At 42.2% G+C, this 23,721-nt stretch overlaps 1 protein-coding gene across 1 annotated transcript; it reads right to left on the minus strand.

Moving 5' to 3' along the window:
• Window positions 1–7,473: 7,473 nt before the first annotated feature.
• MPHOSPH10 (M-phase phosphoprotein 10) lies at window positions 7,474–23,667 on the minus strand. The gene is made up of 11 exons (XM_010985349.3): window positions 23,470–23,667; window positions 21,846–22,533; window positions 21,045–21,193; window positions 20,192–20,360; window positions 17,975–18,116; window positions 17,061–17,128; window positions 15,941–16,078; window positions 11,030–11,140; window positions 9,319–9,426; window positions 8,090–8,320; window positions 7,474–7,710 (listed from the first exon to the last, which is right to left on the minus strand). The coding sequence occupies exons 1-11, from the start codon at window positions 23,556–23,558 to the stop codon at window positions 7,561–7,563; spliced, it is 2,043 nt and encodes a 680-aa protein (XP_010983651.1). The 5' UTR covers window positions 23,559–23,667; the 3' UTR covers window positions 7,474–7,560.
• Between the last annotated feature and the right edge of the window lie 54 nt (window positions 23,668–23,721).

The following is a 23,721-nucleotide window of genomic DNA, read 5'->3' on the forward strand; positions in this document are numbered from 1 at the left end:
AAAACAGGTAAACAAGATTCTGTATAGCACAGGGAACTATATTAAATATCTTGTAGTATCCTATGATGAAAAAGAATATGAAAAGGAATATATGTACATATATGTATGACTGAAACATTATGCTGTACACCAGAAATTGACACACATTGTAAACTGACTATACTTCAATAAAATTTTTTTTAAAAAAAGCAAAGGAATAATAAAATGTAGTCAGGTAATCATGGGGCCGTGAGTTTGGTTATTTCTTACTTTTGTTTCTAATGTAGTTTAATTGAGTTTTTGTAATAGAGTTTGTTTTATTTGTTTCAATAGTTTAATTTAATATAGCAAGGTTATGATTTTAAATAATGGCTATGTCTAACAAAAGAGAAATGACTGCCCTTGGGCACGGATACCAGCTGGTTCCAGCATCCCTGTGAGTGACCCAGATGGAAGTTTTCTCAGCACAAGGGCACCTGTCTGTGGTCCTTTACCACTGCCTGCAGGAGTGGCCAGTGTGGAGCCAGCTGGCGCTCTCTAAAGCCGCTGGAAAGCCATAAAGCCCCCATTTCAGGGCTTTCTGTGTGCCTTGAGCCAACTGGAACCCTTAACCTCCACTCCCCGCTACAGGACCCTCCGCATATCTGCCTTTCTGCAAGATAAAAACATCTTCCCTTGACGTGCGTTTACCCTAACAAAACTGTTCCCCAGGAATCTGCACATCCTGCCTATATCAGAGTTGTAAATCCCATTACTCAGAAAAGCCCCTGACAGATCTTACAACCAATCAGGTACCTGTGCACTAATTAATCATGCAGCCCCCTACCCTTTGTGTGTACACAGCCCCCTCCCCAAATAAAAGACCCTGCATGTTCCCCTCAGTGCTCACACAGGCACCTCTCATCTGTGTGGCCTGCTGTTGCCTGTAGCAGCGTATCTGTTAAACTTACCCTTTATTCTTAACTCCTCCTGGTCTTTGGTAAATTCTTTTACTGCCTACGCAGTGGCCTGCCATGTGTCCCCAAAAACAAGCCCTGTGTGATACTCTATAAATATGTCTCGAATGAATGCTTGAATAAATGAGCAAACCAGAGAGAAAAGGGACATGAACAGGAAATTCATCAACAAATATGTATTGAGTGCCTATCTGGTACCAGGAAATGTCCTCGGTGCTGAAGACATGGCCGTGAACAGGATGAGGAATAGGGGAAAAATCCTGCCTCCATGCAGAATACATTCTGATGGAGCAAGACAGAGAAAAAACAAATATACATAAATTATGTAGAAAGATTAAAAGACAAGAACTGATAAAATAAAATTCATATTTTTGGCAAGATGAGAAAAATATTAATATACAATTTTTCTTTGCCCATTTGGCTACCCTCCCCGCCTTTAGTGTGTGTCGTGCATCTGCATTAACCTGACCTCTTTAGGAGAGGACATTCCTTCTTATCTCATCAACGGCCACCACTCCTTAGGAGATAAAATTCATCTTGTAGGGGGCCATGGTGACTCATGACACACTACCCACTTTGTATGGGCAGCTCTGCACTGTGTAAACTGTCAATTCTTGTGTAAAATGTCTTATAATGTGCAGTGCTCTGTCTCAAAAACGTATATAACTGTGGTTTGACCTTTAAAGGCAGAACAGTTCTCGGAGCTTTCTGAGAGGCTGTTCCTGGTTAAAATCGTCCATTTGGCTCAAATAAAAGTTTCTCTTTCTTTCTTAGACTGACTGATTAATTTTTTTGCCGACAGTACTTTGAAGAGAAATAAGGCCGAAACATCATGGTGGGGGCAGGGAGGGCGATTACGGTTTGAAAGAGCGGTCAGGAAAGATCTCACTGAGAAGGTGACATCTGAGCCGACTTGAAGGGGGACAGGCAGTAGGTGTCCCAGAGAAGAGGACTCTGGGCAGAAGAAACAGCCTCGGGGAGTGTAACAGGGAGTAGAAGCTTGCCTTGCAAGTCTAGGGAGACCCTGAGGGCCAGGAAGACTGGAGCAGAAGTGGAGAGAAGTAACAAAGGGCAGGTCTTGGTGGGCAGTGGTAACAACCTCTTTCTGTAAAGGGCCGGGGAGTAAATATCTTGGGCTCTGTGGGCCGAAGATCTTGGGTCACGCTCTGCACTGTGCACTGTGCAAGCAACCACAGGCAGTGCGTACCAAATGGGTGTGGCTGTGTGTCGATGAAACTTTATTTACAAATAGAGTCAGCTGACCAGGTCTGGCCTCTGGCTACAGTCTGCTGGCACCTGATATTAAGGCCTTGCATGTCATTATATGGATTTTAGTATCTGCTTGGAGTGTGTTCAGCATAGACATGGTGGGGTGGGGTAGGCAGGGTAAATAGAAGGCCAGTGAAGTAATCTAAAGATCATGACGCCTGGGGTCAGAGTATGAGCACTGTAGCTGATAAAAAGTGGTTAGATTCTCGATGTATTTAGGAGGTATAACTGATAAGTAGATAAGTGGGGGCACCCGGCAGATAAGGTGGAGGAGAGGGAGGATGTTCCGGAAGATGGTGATATGCCCGCCTTCAGCATAAAGGGGCTTTACTTCCTCTAAATGAGTGCCAGCTAGAAACTGGTTAGAACCCATCAGCCGCAACTGCGAGGTAATGACAAGGACTTCACCAAACATGACCTAATGCTCATTGTAATACAATTAGCACTGCAGTTTAGGCAACCCCTGGGTTTTTCTGTGTGCATCATGGGTAAGGACCTGTGCAAAAGGGGATGCATGACTAAGCACTCTAGGGACAAGAGCCGTCAATCAATCAAGAGACCACCTCTAAGCAAGGGCATAAGAGAAGGGGCAAGCAAAGACCATTACTACCCTCCCCTGGACCAGCCCACCGCCTGTTCTTGGAGGTGTACGTTCTCTTTGCTAAATAAATCATTTAAAATCTTTCACGACGCAATGCTTCATCTCTCATCTGAATTCTTATCTTTCAGGTACGACAAGAACGGGGGTAAGGGATATGTAAGGATGGGGTGTCGGATGCAGGTAGAAGGGAAGTAAGACGGGGATGAGAGCAGCCACAGACCCAGCAACCTGGAGGGCGTTGGAACCTGACAAGGGAAATGGTGGACTGATTGCAGAGGGTTCAAGGAAAATGGGGAGATAGGAATTGGAGATAATGGGGGGACCCACTCAGAACCCCAGCATTGGTGTGAAGGTTATTTTAAGCTGAAGACATTTGGGATTTGACAGGTGCAGAAAGAAGTCTTCTCAGGGTTTCCCTGACCTGCCTAAAGGCAGAAACTCCTGGGAAATGAGGCTGCCATTCACTCCCTCCTAGGGCAGCTTTATTACCAGGAAGGAGAACAAGAGTAAACCTCCTATAAATTCTCTCTCCACGGGAATTTTAAGGCTGTGAAGATGGAAGGACCCCACACATCTGAACTTGCAGCCATTATCACAAACATTCTTATCTCCCATTGGTTCCTCTAGAAACCCATCTGCTTTTCCCAAACATTTTCTACCCCTTCTTTCCCCTGCTAAGTTAGGTATATAAATCTCTAACTTTTTTTAAAGCATGATATGAGCAAAATTTTTATTAGTGAAGTTAAAAAAAATAGTGGAAGATAGTACACTCCGGAGAATTGGGAGCAGGCCAACCCAAGAGAGGAGAAACGGCCTACAAATCTCTAACTTTAACCATTTACCAAGCTACTTCTTCTGCAAACTACAATGTGTATACCAACAATGTCTCCTGTTGACCTGTCTTTTGTCAGTTTAATTCACAGGCCCCTAAGTACTAAACCTAAGAGGGTGGAGGAAAAGTTTTTCCTCCCCAACAACAGAAAGTACAGACGACTCTTTCAAGAGCTTTTGTATTGAAGGAGAGCTGAGAGGAAGGGCAGAACGAAAAGAGGCTGTTTATTTAAAGTGAAAAAAAAGTTTATATGCTGAGAGAAACGATCAGGTAGAGTGAACATTTTAGGAAGCAGGAGACAGAAAGGAGACTTGCTGGAGGAATGATCTTAGGTAGATGCGGGGATGGAATACAGTTCACAGGTGAAGGGGGTGGCCTTCATTAAGAGCTCACCCATTGGAACAGGAGGTGAGGCAGAGTTTGGGCACCAGTGCTGGTAGATGGGCAGATTCAGAGGTGGAAACGTGAGGCAGTCCTCTGATGGCTTCTGTTTTTTCACTGAACAGGAAGCTAAGTCATCTACTGACAGTCAAGATGGAGCAGCGTGTGCAGAGATTTTAGGAAAGGGGAAAAACTAAAAAGTGGTCATCCATCCAGGACAGTGGGAGAGTGAAGGAGCAAAGTAAAGAGAGAATGACTGTCAGCAGCACCGAGGACCTGCCTGAAGTGAGGGACCAGGAACTGAAACAAAATTCAGCAACAGAGTTGCACGTGGGTCTCCAATTTCGTTTAGCCAGGCAGGTGCAGACAGGGAGAAGGGACACAGGTAGATTTGATCACAGTCGGGGTTTTTGGCCAAGCAAGTAGGAAGAAGCAAGAGGAAAACAAGGGAGTGGAGTGGTAATGCAAATAAATAAATGGCAGCTAAGGATGGAGGGTCAACATGCAGGCGATGGTGGATAAGGGACAGTGAACAGAAGGTAGGGTCAGCAGACCAGATGTCCCTGCTGGGTTAAAGGATCACTCAAGTGGGACTTGAGGGGGAGGGAGCCAGTGGGATAGGAGGTGACGTTCGGAGAGCAGGATGATTGGAATAAGATAGCAGAGGGCGTGAAGTTATGGGAGATGACAATAAACTACTGCTGTAAGATCACACACGTCTGGCTGAAATGCGGCACAGAGCAAGCTCCCTCAACAGTCAGGAATTCGAGAAGCCAGTGCAGGCGAAAGACCAGGCACATGTCTATTGAAACCATTGAGAAGACAGGACTAGTTTAGAGACTGTGCACAGAGCTGAAAATCCTCCAGGAAGCAAAAGAGGTGATGGTGGGGTGGGAGGACAGGGAGGGTGACTGATAGATGACTGTAACAAAAGGGAGGTCAGGATGTGACCCAGTGACTTGAGATTCAAAGACGGGAGTGGAGGTGGGTAGGGTATAGCTCAGTGGTAGAACGTGTGCTTGGTACTCATGGGGTCCTGGGGTCAATCCCCAGTGCCTCTCTTAAAATAAGTAAATAAACCTAATTACCTCCCCTCTCCAAAAAAAAACAAAAAAACAAAACAAAACAAAGATGGGAGTAGAGGAGTTTGGGGAGGCAGAGGGAAAGAGAGGTCTGGAAGTGCAGCGAGAAGCAAGGGCACCTAATCTGTCCACCTCCAGGCCAAGTGAAGGCTGGGGAGAAAAGCAAAACAGAAAACCACCATTTGAAAAAGCTGCTGAAGAAGCTGTGTCCTTAAATTTCATAATATACAAGCAGCTCATGCAAGTCAGTAATTTAAAAAAACAAACAATCCAATCCAAAAACAGGAAGACCTACACTAATATTTCTGCAAAGAAGACATCCAGATGGTCAACAGGCACATGCAAAGAGGCTCAACATCACTAATTATCAGAGAAATACAAATAAAAACCACAGTGAAGTGCCACCTCACACCCGTCAGAATGGCCGTCATTAAAGTCTACAAATATTAAATGCTGGAAAGGGTGTGGAGAAGAGGGAACCCTCCTACACTGTGGGTGGGTTGAGTGTAAATTGGTGCAGCCACTATGGAGAACAGTACGCAAGTTCCGTAAGAAACTGAACATAGACTTACCATTATTACTACTAGTAGCAACAGCAGCAGTGAGCACACCTAGTACCTGGATCTTTGCTTCAAAATACCATTCTCCACCCAGAGGAGTCAGGATTCCTTGGAAAGATGGTCAAATCCAGGGAAAGTACAGGATAAAGCCCGGCACTTTTTGTAGCACCACAAAATAAGGAATTGCTCAAAGAATGATGGGACTACTCAGCCATAAAAAGAATAAGTTAATGCCATCTGCAGCAACATGGACGGAACAGGAGATTGTCATTCTAAGTGAAGTAAGCCAGAAAGAGAAAGAAAAATACCATATGATATCACTCATATGTGGAATCCAAAAAAAAAAAAAAAAAAAGACACAAATGAACTTACTTACAAAACAGAAACAGATTCATAGACACAGAAAACAAACTTACAGTTACCAAAGGAAAAGGGAGGGAAGGGTAAATTGGGAGTTTGAGATTAACATACACACACTACTATCTACAAAACAGATAACAAGGCCCTACTGTACAGCACAAGGAACTATAGTCAATACCTTGAAATGGCCTATAATGAAAAAGAGTACGAAAAGTATATATGTATGTAAAAATGAATCACTACGCTGTACACCAGAAACTAACACACTGTAAACTGACTATACTTCAAAAAATAAAGAAAAAAAGAAAATCCACATAAAAATAAAGAAAAAAATGATGGGGACACACCAGGACTCAGGAATCAGCTTGAAGGGTCTTCCACTGTACAAGTCAGGAACAACTGGAGAATCAAGTGACAAGAAAGGGTAACAAAGCATTAAATAATGTAAAAGTCTGTCTATACTGATATAAACAGATGAGAAGGGAGAGCTCTTCCTTGCAGTAGAATGTCAGTTAACAGAGAAGAAATGATGGAGACAGATCATCAGGGGACACTAAAACTTGTGACTGAAAGTCTGCTGAGGAATAGGGTATTTGCAGTGTCAAAGTATTGCCATCACAAATTACTACTAACTTTTAAAAAGGAAAAGTAACTTTGTGGTGGGGAAAGCTGATATCACTTTTAACAAACTAATCATTTTCCTCACCAGCTTCACTGGAACCAACTGGTATCCTGGAATTCCGTTTATGAGATTAATACCAAAGACACATCACTGCTATGGTTTTCCCGCCAAAATTGAATAACCTGAATCTAATCATGAGAAAACAGACAAATCCAATTTTGAGGGACATTCTACAAAATGACTGGCCTGTATACTAGAAAGATGTTACAGTCAGCAATGACGAAGGCTCAGGAACTGTCCCAGATTACCGAACGCTGGAGACATGACGGCCAAGTGTTATGAGCGGTCCTGGCATGACCCTGCCCCAGGGAAAAGAGCTATAAAGTGCGTTATTGGGACAACTGACAAATCCAAATATGCACTGTGGACTGGATGCCCGGTGGCCACGGAAGACTCTCGGCCTTCCTAGCGGTGTCCACCTCCTCTCACGTCCATCAACCCCCTCCTCTGTGCACCTGACCGTGGATGAGCCTCTGCTCAGGTGACATGAGGTCGTTTCCCAGGGGGGAGGATGGAAGGCACACGTGTGAAAACCCCACTGTTTTGTGGAAGGATGGCAGGGCAGGAGCAGAAGAAAACCGAGGCCCCTTGAAGAAAAGTGAGGACCTCTCACGAGACAGCCGGTGGTGATGGGGTTCTCAGGCTGCAGGCAGCTCCCCCTGGCCGGTGGTGTGGGGTCCTGCTACCCCCAGGGAAAGGCTCTCGCAGGACAGCTGGGAGTCTGCCTTCCCACACCCCACTATTTGCAAGTATCTGCCGTGCATGCAGAGAAAAGCTCTCAAAAAGTTTTTATTATAAAACATAATAATGACAGAATGTAACCTTAAGCACTCATATTTACATTATGTTCAAAATATATTACAGCTTTAATTTATGCACAGAAACATCCTGCTTCTTCTTTGTTTTCTTTTCTGTTTTCTTCGCATCACTGATTTGCATTTTCACTTGATCTTGTAACTGAGAAAAGAATGCTTGCGATGACTTCAAGGCTTTGTCTTTCCCTTCATCCTGCAGTGAAAAATAATACAAGTGCGTGCCAGAAAATGTGCCAACAGGTAGGGTGGAAAAAACCCAAGTGATCACAGCGGTGTATAAAAATGCATAAACACAAGAAAGAACTAGGGAAAACTATGAAGAATTACACCCGCCAGTGCAGAGGTATTTTCTACCTTCTTCGCTGCTCCCATGTCTTACGAGCACAAGAAAACCTGCGGCCAGGCCCCAGGTGACCACGAGGACCTGCACTAGAGACCCAGCCAGTCGCCAGAGGCCTCTCCCCTCCGCTCTGCCGGCGGCCAAGGCTGGCTGAGTCCCCCCAGTCTCTCAAGGCCACCTAAAGCTGTCTCCGGCCTGAGCCCCCTCAGCAGCACCCCTCCTCCGCCCGTACCTTTAACAGCGAAGCTCTGCCCGTCTTGGTCAGCTGCTTTAACCTCTCGGAAGCTACTGCTTTGGTCCATTTTCCCGCTTGATCTGGGTTGCTCTTTTCCACGAGTCTTCTCTGCTTTTCTTTCTCCTTTATTTTCATATGCTTGCGATACTTCTTTTTCCGCCTTTCTCGTTTCTTGTCCGTAGATGTTTTCTCAGCTGCTGTTTTTATATCTCCGGCTTTATTTTTCTCCTATTAAAAAAAAAACCCGCTAATATACTCGTTCATCTAACCTAACAGCTCAGGAAATTAGAAGAAAAGCAATTCCATGGCACGTGGCCAGTGTGTTGTGCATCCATAGTCCCGTGGGGAGCGCAGGGCAGCCCCCAGCTGTGTTCTCTGGAGCTTTGGTCACTCAGCACCTTAAGACCTGGGATACATTCTTTGACAGAACAGACCCTTAAAGTGATTGTTGGGCCCCCAAACACCTTCACCAAGGCAGCCTGGAGAACTGGGGCATCGGGCTGCCCCTCCCAGAGAAGCCAGCCCCCTGCGGCACTCAGACACTGGCACGGGCTCCGAGGACACACCTGAGGCAGCCCAGCTCCGAGCTGCTGACCGCAGGGTTCCCGGAGGTGGCACAGGCTCTGAAAAGGTGGGTGTGGGTGGAGCAAAGCAAACGAGGATCAAAAAGAGGGCTGTGCTGCCGGGCTGCCGGGAAGACGATGCCCTGGCAGAAACCATCACTACTGTATTACAGCTTTAATTGTGGGGCCTGAGCCCCAGTCTCTCTCAGCAGGGGCTGCCTGCATATATTCAAGTTCTTCCAACATCCAATGGTCTATTCTAGACCATGCTTCCACTACTGAGAAGCATTAAATGGATAAAATAAAAGAGGGAAAGGTGATATGAAAGGATTCCTAACTATACGCAGTTTGTTTTAAATCTAACATCTAATGAACCTAAAACTTCGAATACCCAAATTGAATGATAACAAGATGCTGATGCTGGATATTTACAAGGAGCCTTTATAATACTTCTCATACCGGTACCTCCTGACAATACCTGATTGCAGAAGAGTCGTATTTAAATATTATACAGTATTATTAATTTGCTTATACTTGGAAGCTGCAGAGCTACGTTAGAATAAAAACTACAAGCTTGAGGAAAATGACACCACACGGAGCTCTGACTATAAACAAGTAACTTGCAAAGAGATGTTTAATGTGTCACTAGCCCTGGCTTCTTACCTTGACCTCTTCGGGGGCCAGGAGAGCCGCGTCGCTCACACTCACGGGGGCCACATCCTCCATGGTGATGGCTGGCAGGTTGGACACAACTTTAATCTCTGGGACAGGCTGGAGAAGAGACGGTACATGTAACAGGAAGTCAGAGGTAGTCCTGACCTAAGATATTTAAGTTGTGAATCTGATCATTTAAAGCGCAACAGATAAATACTTCATGGAGATCATTTAAAACGTGAGGTGGGTGCACAGCAGGAGTGTGACGCTAACAGGAAGGACGGCGGTGATGCCAGACGGCACGGGGCGCCTGAGGGTGTTAGGGTCTTCTCCGTCTCTCCACCACAGCGACAGCACTTCTTCCTACACGTTTGAGTGACATTTCTGCCCGTTCTGACACCAGTCCCTTCATCCGTCACTAAATCATTTCCACCTGCCATGTATGTGTAGGTGCACATTCTCCAACAATCCTATCCACCGTTTAACAGAATCCATTGGCTCCTGTAAATGTTACCCTGTCTTTGGTTATGGGAAAAAAGTTAACTATAAGAAATACATGGAAAAAGAAGCCAGGAAAAATGCTTCTTGGAATGTGCACATTCCATCAACTAAAAACAGATTTTTATAAATAGAAATACAAATGATACTGAATTGTTTTGAAACAATATTGAAGTAAATGAAACCTATACACTATAAAAAGGAGGATGGGAGAGGGTCTAGCTCAATGGTAGAGCACATGCTGAGAATGCATGAGGTCCTCGGTTCAATCCCCAGTGCCTCTGTTAAAAAATAAATAAATAAATAAATAAATAAATAAATAAATAAATAAATAAATAAATAAATAAAAATCTAATTACTTCCCCCCCCAAAACAAAAAACAACAATGAAAAATTTTTAAAAGGAGGAAAGGATGCAACACTAACTGAAGGGCCATTTGTTTTTCGTTTAATTTTTTGTTGTGGTTTTTTTCTTTTTCTTTTTTTTTGCAACAACGGCCCAAGAAATTCAGAAAATTGTAACAGGTTTCATACCCATCCTGGAAATAAAAGGACAATGGTAATTATTTCCCAAACACTTACACTCGTGTTCTGCACATCTAAGTCTTTCTCATCTCTTTACAGGGCACCAGGGGCCACCGTGGAGGGAAGGAGGAAGCATGGGATAGAGCACAGGTCCTAAGCAGACTGAGACTGAAACCCACGAGAGAGGGGCCCTGTCCCAAAGCACATCACTGCCCACCTCACATGCTCACTTCCCTTCTCACAGTCCTGTCCGTGCTCCCTTAACTAGGCAGGTATGTTCCTCATCTGCAAGATGGAAAGAGTATCACGTGCCTTGGCATTCTGTGGACCAAGGGTTCATGCACGTGGAGGACCTACTGTGACAAGTAGCAGGCACTCAGTAAACGCCAGGTGTGGTCACCACACATGTGCCCAAGCCCATCCCACAATACAAATGCAACCAAAGACTGAAGCAGGAAACCAGGAGAGAGGGCGGGAATGAAGAGCCCCATGGCTAAGGCAGAGGGTCTGGCAGGGACCCTCCAGGGATCAGGGTCTGCAGGACGGAGCCCTCTTCATGGGAGGCCCTGCCTGAGATTTCCTGAAATTCCTGCAGGTTTGTACCCCAAAACCAGATAAAGAGCTAGTCTCATGAAAGCTCAAAGAGGAATTCAGATCACGTCTGCGCTGTCTAGCCGCCAAAATGCTAATGCACTCACCGGCTTAGGGATGAAGTGGAAGTTTGAGAGGGCATCCAACTTTAAGAAGAGGGAATCCATCATCTTCTGAATTTCCACGTGCTCGGGGTTTTCTTCTTCCTCTGTTTTTTGCTTAGGAAACAAGTTCAACACCATCAGACTAAGGAGCTTAGTGCACATCACAGGACAAAGCACTAACAGCCGGTCAGGATATTTCCAGTTTCTCAGCAGCAAGGCCTCCGCTCCAAAGAAACATTCCAAGGCAAGTCTGAAGTTATCAACACCAGGACAGTGCTGGGCCCCCCAAAGAAACATGGTGTGTACCTCAGAAGCTGTCGCAACCATGGCCTCTAACATTCAGACCTTACAATTTAATTCCTTTGATGTTTACTTCTGTCAAGAACTGAACCACTCTCACTAGGATGGCTCTTAAAAAAAAGAAAACAAAGGTGCAGGGGAGGGAACAGCTCAGTTGTAGGGCACATGCTTAACATGCATGAGGTCCCAGATTCAATCACCAGTACCTTCACTAAGAAAAAAAATTAAAATATTGTCATTACATGCAGGTAACAAGATACTATATATAGAAAACCCTAAAGGCACAATGCAAAAACTACAAGAGCTGTAAAAGAATTTGGCAAGGTAGCAGGATACAAAATTAACATACAGAAATCAGTTGCATTTCTTTACACTAACAATGAAATATCAGAAAAGGAAAATAAAGAAACAATCCCCTTAAAAATTGCATACAAAAAAATAAAATACATAGGATTAAATACGACGAATGAAGTGAAAGAATTATTTATGTGTGGAGAACTACAAAACACTGACTAAGGAAATTAAAGATGACTTAAAGAAATGGAAAGATATTCCATGTTCTTGGTTTGGAAGAATTAACATTATTAAAAGGGCCATATTATCCAAAGCAGTCTACAGATTTAATGCAATCCCTAGCAAATTAGCCAGGACATTTTTCACAGAACTAGAACAAATAACACTAAAACTTAAATGGAGTCACAAAAGACCCAGAATTGCCAAAGCGTTACTGAAGAAAAAGAAGGAAGCTGGAGGAATAACCCTCCCAAACTTCAGACAATAGTATAGAGCTACAGTAATCAAAATGTGTGGTATTGATGCAAAAACAGACACATGGATCAATGGAACAGAATAGAGAGCCCAGAAATGAACCCACAAACTTTTGGTCAATTAAACTTTGACAAAGGAGGCAAGAACATACAATGGATTTAGGACAGTCTCTTTAGCAAATGGTGTTGGGATAACTGGACAGCTGCATGTAAATCAATGAAGCTAGACTGCTCCCTCACACCATACACAAAAATAAACTCAAAATGGCTTGAAGACTTAAACGTAAGACAAGACATTATAAACATCTGAGATGAAACCACAGGCAAAACATTCTCTGGTATAAAATCTTACCAATGTTCTCCTAGGGCACTCTACCCAGGCAATAAAAACAAAAGCAAAAATAAACAAGTGGGACCTAAACTTACAAGCTTCTGCACAGCAAAGGAAATCATAAGCAAAACAAAAAGACCATCTACACAAGGAGAAAATATTTGCAACAGATGAGACTGACAAGGGCCTAATTTCCAGAATATATAAGCAGCTCATACAACTTAGTAACCAAAAAACAAACAACCGAATCCAAAAATAGGCAGGAGACCTAAACAAGAAATTCTCCAATGAAGACATACAAATGGCCAATAGGCACATGAAAAAAGCTCAATTATCACTAATTATCAGAGAAATGCAAACCAAAACTACAATGAGGTATCACCTCACACCAGACAGAATGGCCATCATTAAAGTCTACAAACGATAAATGCTGGAGAAGGTGTGGAGAAAAGGGAACCCTCCTACACTGCTGGTGGGAATGTAGTTTGGTGCAGCCATTATGGAAAACAGTACAGAGATTCCTCAAAAGACTAAGAATAGACTTAACATATGATCCAGCAATCCCACTCCTGGGCATATATCCAGAGAGAACCTTAATTCAAAAAGATACACGCACTCCAATTTTCATAGAAGCACTATTTACAATAGCCAAGACATGGAAGCAACCTAAATATCCACTGACAGATGACTGGATAAAGAAGCTGTGGTATATTTTTATACAATGGAATACTACTCAGCCATAAAAAAACAAATAATGCCATTTGCAGCAACATGCATGGCCCTGGAGAATGTCATTCTGAGTGAAATAATCCAGGAAGAGAAAGAAAAATACCATATGAGATTACTCATATGTGGAATCTAAAAAAAAAAAAAAAAAAAAAGACAAATGAACTTATTGACAAAACAGAAACAGACTCAGAAATAGAAAACAAACTTATGGTTATCAGAAGGGAAAGGGGGTGGGAAGGGATAAATTCGGAGTTTGAGATTTGTAGATACTAACATATATAAAATAAACAAGTTCATACAGTATAGCACAGGGAACTATATTCAACATCTTGTAGTAACAACCATAAAAAAGAATCTGAAAAAGCATATATGTTCGTGTATGACTGAAGCATTACGCTGTACACCAGAAATTGAGCCAACATTGTAAACTGACTATATTTCAATAAAAATATACATACATAAAAAATAATTAAAATAAATAAACAAATCTAATTACCCACCCACTCCCCAAAAAAAGAAAACAAAATAACAAGTGTTGGCAAGAACGTGGAAGAAGCCCTCATGCACTGCTGGTGGGAACTTCAAATGGCGCCATGACGGTGAATTACCCTATGACCTAGCAATTCCACTCCTGGCTGTATACCCAAGAGAATTAAAACAGGTGTGCCAGCAAATACACACACAGGCATGTCCACAGTCGCACTATTCAAGAGAGGTAGAAACAGCCCAATCCCTCGTCAACCAGTGACTGGATCAGACAATTGTGGCATATCGTTTAGTTACAAAAAAGTACTGACACGACACAATCGTGAAACATTAAGTTAAATCAAAGAAGTTGGACACAAGAGGTCACACATTGTATGACTCAGATTACATGAAACATCTAGAATAAGTAAATCTACCAAGACAGAATGCAGACTGGTGCTTGTCTGGGGCTGGGGCAACTGAGGAACAGGGAGTAACAGCTTAGTGGGCATAGGGCTTTATTCTGGGGTGACAAATTTTTTTTTTCAATTGAAGTATAGGCAGTTTACAATACTGTGTCGATTTCTCGTGTACAGCAGCATGTTTCAGCCATACACGTACATATATTTATTCCTTGAAGACGTTTTAGAACTAGATGAAGGTAGTGGGTACATGACAGCATGACTGCCTTCTTTAAAATGGGTAATTTGTTATGTGAATCTCAAATCAACTAAAAAAAAAAAAAGCACAACTAAGGAGTTACTGTAGATTTTGTAAAATTATCCAAATATCCATTTGGGTTGCAGAAACTTTTTTTTTTTGCAGAAACTTTCTTGTCCCTTTTATTTATATGTAATTTGTTAAAGATCTTTTTCTGATTAAATGACATCAAAAAAAAAATTGGCAGCAGTTGATTCTACTATGAAAAGGTAAATTTCATACTTTCCTTTCCCCACGACCAAAATGCTATCCTGAGAGGCCAAAACTTTTTATTCGTTTGCTTGTTTGTTAACCCATGAAATACAACCACGGATACCACCCCCAACTGGAAAGCAACCGGCTTTTTACTTTGCTAACGCTAATGCCAGAGATGTCTCCGGGGCTGTCTTTCCAGTGTCCACCACCAGTGCCCACCTTCCAGCCATGTCCAAGCACACGTTACTGCTTTTTACTATTTAAACTGAACACACATTTCAAAATCCTAAACATGTCCTTTCACTTCAACCCAGGTTACATCCTTGAAATCATACCTCTGACATACAGCATCTTCATGGTACACATCACATACATACAACTAAGGGTAAAGGTTCCTCGTTTGGTTTTTACCCCTCATGATTACCAATACTTTCTGTATTTACTGAATCTCCTCAGAGGAGCCAGATTTTCAAGAAGCGTCGACTGACACTGTACCCATCTCCCTTAACCACCTCCTTGGGTTGCAGAGCAGCCGGGAAGAATTTCAATTCAAATCTTTCCCCTTCTCCAGCTTCACTAGTGGCATCTGATGGTTTGCTGTTGCTGTCTAAGCTTGAAGTAACAAAATCTGGTAGGAATAGTAAACGCTTTTGCAGAAGAAAAATGCCACCTCATCCCCAAGCACAGACTGACCACATTCCCAACAATTCAAATGAGAAGGAGTAATTCAGTTATTATATTGGGAATGTATTATCTTTAGAAATACGACTGTCCTATTTGACCAGGAATATTTTTATAATCTAAGTAAAAAGAAATAAAAACCAAAAACTCACCAGACCTAAACATCTGAAGGGATTCACAAATAACCTTATAAAATGTATCAATGACTAATAAAGCATGAATGAGAAGTGATCTTAAAACTGTAGCACTCCTGGGGGGAGGGTACAGCTCGGCGGTAGACCACATGCTTAGTATGTACGAGGCCCTGGCTTCACACCCCAGTACGTCCTCTAAAACAAATAAATAAATAAACCCAATTACCTTCCCCCTACCAAAATAAAGAAAAATAAAAATGAAAGTAATATTTAAAAAAAAACTCTCAAAAGCTCAACAATAAAAAAACAAGTAAAAGAAAAACAAATCTGTAGCACGACTATAATAATGGCTGGAAAGTTAGTAATTAGCAGTGAGAGAATCAGGTGACCAGCGAGTCACCGCAAGACAAACTCCCCTGCCTCCGCCCATTCAGTGGGAACAGGGGAGCCGCTCGGTCTCACACCTGAACAAGGTGACCGCAAAGCTGCAGACCTGCACTGCATGCATGCCCACCAGCAGGAAGAGCCCGCAGGGGTGGCTCTCCGCTCCTCTTCCTTTAAGGACGATGCTTTGCCTTGGTGGCTTCCTTACCTGGTTGAGTCTGATGTATTCCTGTTCATAGATTTCAGCAAGGCTCAGCTTACTCTTCTCGTGGTCTAGTGTTATACGCTTTTTATATTCAAAGGCATCCTCTTTAGGTTTTTCCTTGCGTACGACATCATCCCAAGCCTGAAACATGAAAGGCACACGTGGAACTTAGGTCAACCAACAAAACCTGTCACTTCCTTCTAGGCTCACTTAGGGATCTTCCTCTGGAATACTGATGATCACTCCAGAGTAAGCCAACTATGGCAAAAAGGCAGTAGTTTTCAACATCTGTAATGACTATTCAAGTCACAGTAAGTACTATGCAAAGCAAAGAGGGCGTTACTCAAGTATCCGTTTTTGGTTTAAATGTATCTTTCTCTTGGTTACCAACTTTAATTCCACAATTGCCCATCGTGGTTTGCTAGCAGTCAAGACTCCAGACAAGTGTGCTTCATTTCAAATTTAAACAGTCTCTGCATATAGTACCCATCCTTAAAACCCTTCCTGTTTTAAGGAAACATACACGTTATGAAGCCAACTCTTGGTGTACACGTCATATACCTAAGTTTTACTCTAAGTTCAATAAGATCAATTCTTAAACAAAACCTCTTTGCTAGGTTTTAAACACTTGACAAATAGACCCTTCATGAGTCACACCAGATACTGTGTCTAGACCAAGGGTCCTGGGTGTGACCCTGTCAGGTCAGACACCAGTCACCACACCCACCATCCCTCAACCGCTTCACTCATACCACTCAAAAGATCAGCAAGGCTGGCGGTGGGCAGGGAGGGCAATGGCTCTAGCTACCCCATTGTCCTCAGGCATGACACCTGTCTTTCTGGGGCACTAGCAAAGGGCAGAGCTTCACACAACAAAAGCCGAGGGTACCTCTGCTGTAGACTTATGGCTTTTAAATGGAGAACTGATAGGAGCAGATAATCTATGAAGACAGTGTTATTCCTACTCCCAAAATACTCTTACACACTTCCAAAAATTTCAGTGAATTTTGAATTAAATTGTTTTTAATGGAGGTACTGCGGATTGAACCCAGGACCTTGTGCGTGCTAAGCATATGCTCTACCACTTAGCTGTACCCTCCCCTTACATTTCATTCTTACTGACCTGATCTTTTATCCTCTGCTTAATGATATCTTCCAGTTGCAGAGTGGTTTCCTCTGTGATCACAGGTGCTAAAGGAAACAGAACACGTGCTTAGTGGGTAGATATAAACCAGACCAGCGGTTCTCGAAGGGTGGTCCCTGAACCAACTGCAGCACTACCACCTGAAAACCTGCTAGAAATGTGAATTCTTGGACCCAAACCCACCTCCCAAATCAGAAATGGGGGGAGGGACACCTGTGTGTGTTTTAACTCCTTCTCTGATGCTCCCTCCAGTCTGAGAACCACAGAACTATGGAGTACATACGGTAGTTAAGCACTTACATTTTTAACCCACACACCTGGGGACGTGCCCCCTATTTCCATTCTCTAGCACTAAATAACACGGAAATTCATTTTGATTTCATGGGTACAAGACAGAATTCAGCAAGATGACCAGGGCTCCTGGCTGGTGTCCCATTTAATCAGTGGACAATGACAGCAGACACTGGAAACAGATCACTAGCAGAAATCCGACAGTGGACTACGCATCTTTAGCAGACTAGTCATTCTTGGGTGGGTAAACAAGATTGCGGCTGGAGAGACTGAGTTTTTCGAAGCAAGTAAAAGTACTTGGGACTAAAGTGCTATGGTGGTGGCAACTCACTTTCAAATGACTCATGGAAAAAAAAAATGCACACACAGTCACAAGGCACACATAGGGGAGACAATGCAAATACGGCAAAACCCTAACAACTGGTGAATCCAGTTGAATGGCGTACGTTATGTCCGCTGTACAATTTTTTAAAACTTTTCTCTGTTCACAAGCTTTTAAAATAAAAAGTTGGGGGAAAAGAAGTATTACTTCAAGTCTATGAAAACTGCAGAAGCAGTGAGCGCGCAGGCACGGGAGCCCGGTGGCGGGCAGGGGCACGCACCCATGCGGACCGCGTGGTCAAAGTGGAGCGTCTCTTCCAGGAGGCTGTTCTCTGGTCGCTTCTGTGCTGTCACTTCTCCTTGAAGTTGCCAGGGCTTTTTTTCCAACAACTCTTTTTCCAAAGATGCAATTTTTTCATTCATCTAAGGAGACAAAAACAGTTATGATCCATTTAGGAGACGTAATTAGAATCACAGTTGAGTAAAAGCAACTAATCTTTTCTAACAGTGGGAGAGCAAGAAACTGTTCCTCAATACAGTTGTTTTGTCCTTGCCGTCTTTTAATTATTCCAACAGTGACCTCCCATTCCAGTCCCCTGATGTGGGGCAAGGAGCTACAGACCTCTCGTCCTCACTGATTTGAAATGCCATGTTTATAATTTAGTAAATTCCCCCAGCAGCACTTGGGTAGATTTCTGGGCTCCGTTCTAGTCAAATGACCTATTTATTCACAAGCCACTATCAATTTTAGTTATTAGAGCATTCCAAGACTAATGTGTGTGTTTTTGTTTTGGTGGCAGATGTAATTAGGTTTTTATTTATCTTTAATGGAAGTACTGAGGATTGCACCCAGGACCTCGTGCATGGTAGGCACCTGCTCTATCACTGAGCTACCCCCACAAGACTACTGTTTTATTAGGACATTAGTACTGATGGACCTTGACCCTGCCGACTCCACACCCACAGTCCAAATCATCTCTAACTTCTAAAAAGGCAGCACCTATAATGACTTTATGGTGTATAAAATGCCAACGTTTTTGGCTGAACCTTACTAAATTCTCTTATTTTTCCTAATAGCTTTTCATTTTGTCTCCAGGGTTTTTCTAGTATCCTCTGCAAACATTGTTTTCAGTTCAGTTTTTCTTACCTCTTTATTGTTTTCTTTTGTAGCTGCCCTGGGTAAATAACACTTCTACAAGAACGTAAAGTAATAGTGGTAACAGTAATAGTGCTAGTGGTAATAGTCTTATTTTTTATTTCAAAGGGATGTTTCTAGAATTTTACCATTAAGCAGGATGGCACCTTTTAGCTATAGACAGATGTGTTTGTATTTCCCTAGAAGTGAAAAAAATTAGGAACAGGAACTAAATTTTATCAAATGCCTTTTTTTTTTTTAACATATATGGAGATGACCATATGGTTTTTCTCCTTAACCCATTACAGTAAGTGGTAAATTCCTAATCCTGAATCAGGAGGGCGAGTCCCACCTGGTTGTGGTGGCAGTATTCTTTCATTGCGCTATTTTGAATTTTTGCATCACTGTTCATAAATGAGGCCGTGTATGTTTGAATGTCATCTTTCTCAGATTTGGGTACTCATAATAGCTTTACAAGAAAAAAGTTTGGAAGCTTTACTCTTCATCTGTAGGAACTGATCAACAGCATTAAATTATCTACTTAAAGACTTAATATAATTCCTCAGTAAAATTAAACCAAGTGCTTTTCTTCCCTTTTTTAGCGGGGCTGTGGGAAGCAAAGGACATTAACTCAAGGACAAATTTCTTATTGTCTTATACTTTTTTTTTTCTTAAGACTTTCTCTTTTGGCAACAACCTGACAGTCATGGATTTAACTTAGATGGCCTTCTCTTTAATAATTCTTCTGACATCCCTAGTATGTTTGTTTGCCTGTTCTCACTTCCTACTGTGTGATAGAATTTTAAGACAGTTAAATGATAAAGCCAAATGATAGGAGCCAGATTGTAGCTATAATTTTCAAATAACATTTCATTTGTCTGAAATTTTGTCACAAGAAATAATTTTTTATCAATCTTGGAAGATGTGTCTGAGATGGTATCAATTAAAATTCAGGTTACATGGCACTTGCAAAAGCCACCTGCAGAGCTCCTTAAAGAGACAGGCCTTAAGAGCAGGTGAGACAGTTACCGGGAGAGGCTCAAAAGACAGCTAATTAGGGAGGACATGCCTCAGGTGCAAAGACAGCAGGGCCAGAGGAAAAAAACATTTTACACAGGAGTTCCAAACTGAGAGCCACAGGTTGGAAAATGCAGCACTGATTTCTGCAAATTAGCTGCTTTCCACATGGTTACCCCCAGACAGTGTGCTACTGAGTGCAGCAGCAAGATTTTTTTTTTTTAAGAAAAATTAAGTGTTCCACCAAACCCCCCCCAAAACCCCAACCCCCACAAAAACTGAAACAGTGTAGGTTAGTAGTCTGAGTCACGATAAGCACATAAAAAATTCCTTGATTCCTAATTACCTTTTCCTGTCTTTTTTCAAAAGAGGATTTGACTTCATCAGAATCTTTCTGTACATTTAAGGTATCTGTATCTTCAGTTTCCTCATCATCTGGTAGAGCAAAGGTCACTCTTTTCAAGGTTTCTCTACGTTTACCATTCTCACTTTCTTCAAGGTCATCATCTTCATCCCTGTAAGACCAAAAACACTTATGAAAGGAAACATACCACTTTTCATTAGAAAAACAAAAAGAAACAAACTTTCTAGTAATTAAAGTTCTTCTTTTGTATCTTTACTACAATTAAATATTCAGAACTACCTTTTCTTTTAATTTATAATTTTTAAAGCTTTTTTGGGGGAGCTCTATTTATTTATTTTAATGGAGGTACTGGGAATTGAATCCAAGACCTTGTGCATGCTAAACACCTGCTCTACCACTGAGCTATACCCACTCCCCTAAATACTCAGAACATCTAAAGCCATTCAGTTATCAAGGAATAGAAGGGATGATTTAGGTGAAATGGAACAAATTGTCCAACATATAGAAAACAAATTATTCATCCACCTACAACACAAACTGATCGCACAAAAAATAACAATAGCGTATTCTTATTGGCACAAAAACCATGTTAGAGTTCCTTGTAATAAAGGCTGGCTTGCTACTGACAGTGATGTTTATCTCTATTAGCTGATCACTAATGTCCCTTTAAATTCGGAGACTTTCTTCTGGCTATCTTCACACTACCCGATCTTAGGGAATCTACTGTCAATCCAGGAGAATTCAACTTCTTAGGACAAACATATTTGACAACTATGAGCGCACATACACGACTGGGCAGCTCCAGCTTACAGTATAAAGGATTCAAAATACTCACATGTCAGAAATGCTATCTTCTTCTTCTTCGGCAATTTCCTCCTCTTCATTTGAACCCAGCTCATCATCATGAACACCTGCTGCGTCTTCATCACTTTCAACTGGATCAAAGAAATCTTTGTATTTCAGGTTTCTGGAACTTTTACCTGACTAAAACAAAAATACTTTAAAACCTTTCATCAAGGATAGGAAAATATGGGGTTGGGGTGGGTATAGATCAGTGGTACAGGGCATGCTTAGCATGCATGAGGTCCTGGGTTCAATCTTCAGTACCTCCATTAAAAAAAAAGGATAGAAAAATGCATTGAATCATGCGTAACTGTGTACACATATTATACAGGGGAAACTGGCAACTAATAACACCACCATAAACCTGTAAGAACTATTGGACCACAACAACTGAATGGAAGTATAGATTCATTTATAACTGAGAAGATAGAGCACAATATTCTTATCTCTAAATCTTCTAACTACAATTCTTTCCAAAATACCCTTGCCTAAATAAAGTATACGAATGTCTTCCTTTCACTCATATTTTTAGTGCTTGGTGAAAATATGCATTTGAGGGAAAATCCTGAATCTCTCAAACATGCAACTATAGTTCTTAAGCTACAAAACAAGTGTTTTGTGATAAGGAATGATGGCTTTGGTTTAATTCTTCCAGTCAATTTCTTTCAACTGATCTAAATATTTCACTCATACCCTGCTGAGTTTTGAAGTATTTTAAATCTCTTCTCGAGAAACAGAACATCTAATTTGAGGAAGCAGAAAGTGCTCTTTCTGTCCTCTCCCAAAACTTTACCTTAAGATTCTGACTTCCAAACAGTCCTTCCCCTTCATCAGAATCAACATCTTCAAAAAAATCAATCTCCTCCTCCTCTTCTTTTTGTTCCTCTTCCTTTTCCATGTTTTCTAAAAAGGTCTCCATTTCAGATAGTTTGAAGAATTTGTCGTCTACTTCGGACTTCTCGGTTGGTTTCCTGGGCACTTTAGTTTGCACCTTGCTCTGCTGCTCCAATTTGCTGATATCAAAGTCCAGATCAGAATCCTCGTCACTGAAATCTGGGCTTTTACTCAAATCCAATTTGCTGGAGTTTTTAGCTCTTTCGATCCCTCCAGGATCACCACCACTCAGGTATGACACTTCCTCTTCCTCCTCCTCATCCTCCTCCTCCTCCACATCTTGTCCCAGGTCCTCCTGGCTGCCAGCCTCCATTGCTGAGACATCGTCCTCACACTCCTGCTCTTCACTCTCTGGGAGAAGACTGAGGTCTTCATCTTCAATGGTTTCACTAACTGCATTCTCGAAGTACTGTAAGATTGGTTCATTTTGCAATTCTAGTTGCTGCCAAATCTGCTCATCATCAAAATTACGTATCATCAGTTTTTGTAAAGGACTTCCATGTTTCCTGTCATTCTCTAGGATTTTATTAAAGTCATAAAGTACTTTTGTTAAAGAAGTAAAGTTTGATGCCAGTTCATCTTGAATGCTATTAAGGGGGCAGGAAGAAGGAGTTAAATTAGACTTATAATTATAGGTAATAATTTCCTATTATTCACTCAGAATTAAAAGAAAAAGCCCAACTCTTGTGCAAAATTAAATTTTTTAAAAAACTTAAGTATGGTTAATTTACAATATTAGTGTCAGGTGTACAGCACAGTGATTATTTTTACTGATTATACTCCATTGAAAGTTATTACAAGATTTTAAACTGACTATACTTCAATTAAAAAAAAAAATAAGGGGGAGGGTATACCTCAAGTGGTAGAGCACATGCTTAGCATGCATAAGGTCTTGGGTTCAATCCCCAGTACCTCCTCTAAGAATAGGTAAACCTAATTACTTCCCCCTACCAAAACAAAAAACCCCAAACCCCAAATAGTCTTTTTAATAAAATAAAGTTATTACAGACTCACCGCATCTCTAGTGTAACATGTCCAAAATATACTGTTGGTTCTGTTTACTCTCTGTACCCTGCCCTCCCTGAGATCCTCTCCCAATTTTCCACCATCTGCCTTCTCGATCACAGTAAATGGCACCTCTGTCTTTCCAGTCCTTGAGACATATAACTAAGCTACTTCCTGGATGTCTTCCTTTTTCTCTGTTCTACATCTAGTTCCTTTGCAAGTCCTGTCAGTTCTGTCTCCAAACTATATTCTAAATTTGACTACTTCTCACTGTATCTTGCTCCGATCACAGCACAGTTCTTCATCCTTTGTCTGGATGGCCGGAATAACGTCCCAATCAGCTTTTAACAATCTAAAAAATTTTGATAGGCCAGAGGAGCGTAAACTATCTCAAATTTGAGGAAAAGAGATCTACCCTTTCTTTTACCTGTCTCCTACTCCAGAGTTTGCCGAAGGCCTGCAACCCGCGCCCACGTGAGCCCTCGGCCACACTCAGACCCCGGGCTCCGCGCACTTACGTGAGGAAGCGCTCCGGCCGCTCGGTTGCTTTACCAACGTCCCTCAGGCACCGCTCCAAGGTCCGTCGACGCCAGACCCGAGGGGCCATGGCTGACTGCAACTCGGGATACCGCGCCGCATGCAAAGGAACAGAGCCTCCCGGAAACCGCGCTGCAAAACGCACCCGGCGCCACTGCAGGCCGAAGGCTGAGGTTCCGCGGCGCACGAGTTCCGGGCCCACCCCGAGCCAGAGCCAATGGCAACCCGAGAAC

The sequence above is a fragment of the Camelus dromedarius genome, chromosome 29 (assembly GCF_036321535.1).
Source record: "Camelus dromedarius isolate mCamDro1 chromosome 29, mCamDro1.pat, whole genome shotgun sequence".
NCBI classification, from domain to species: domain Eukaryota; kingdom Metazoa; phylum Chordata; class Mammalia; order Artiodactyla; family Camelidae; genus Camelus; species Camelus dromedarius.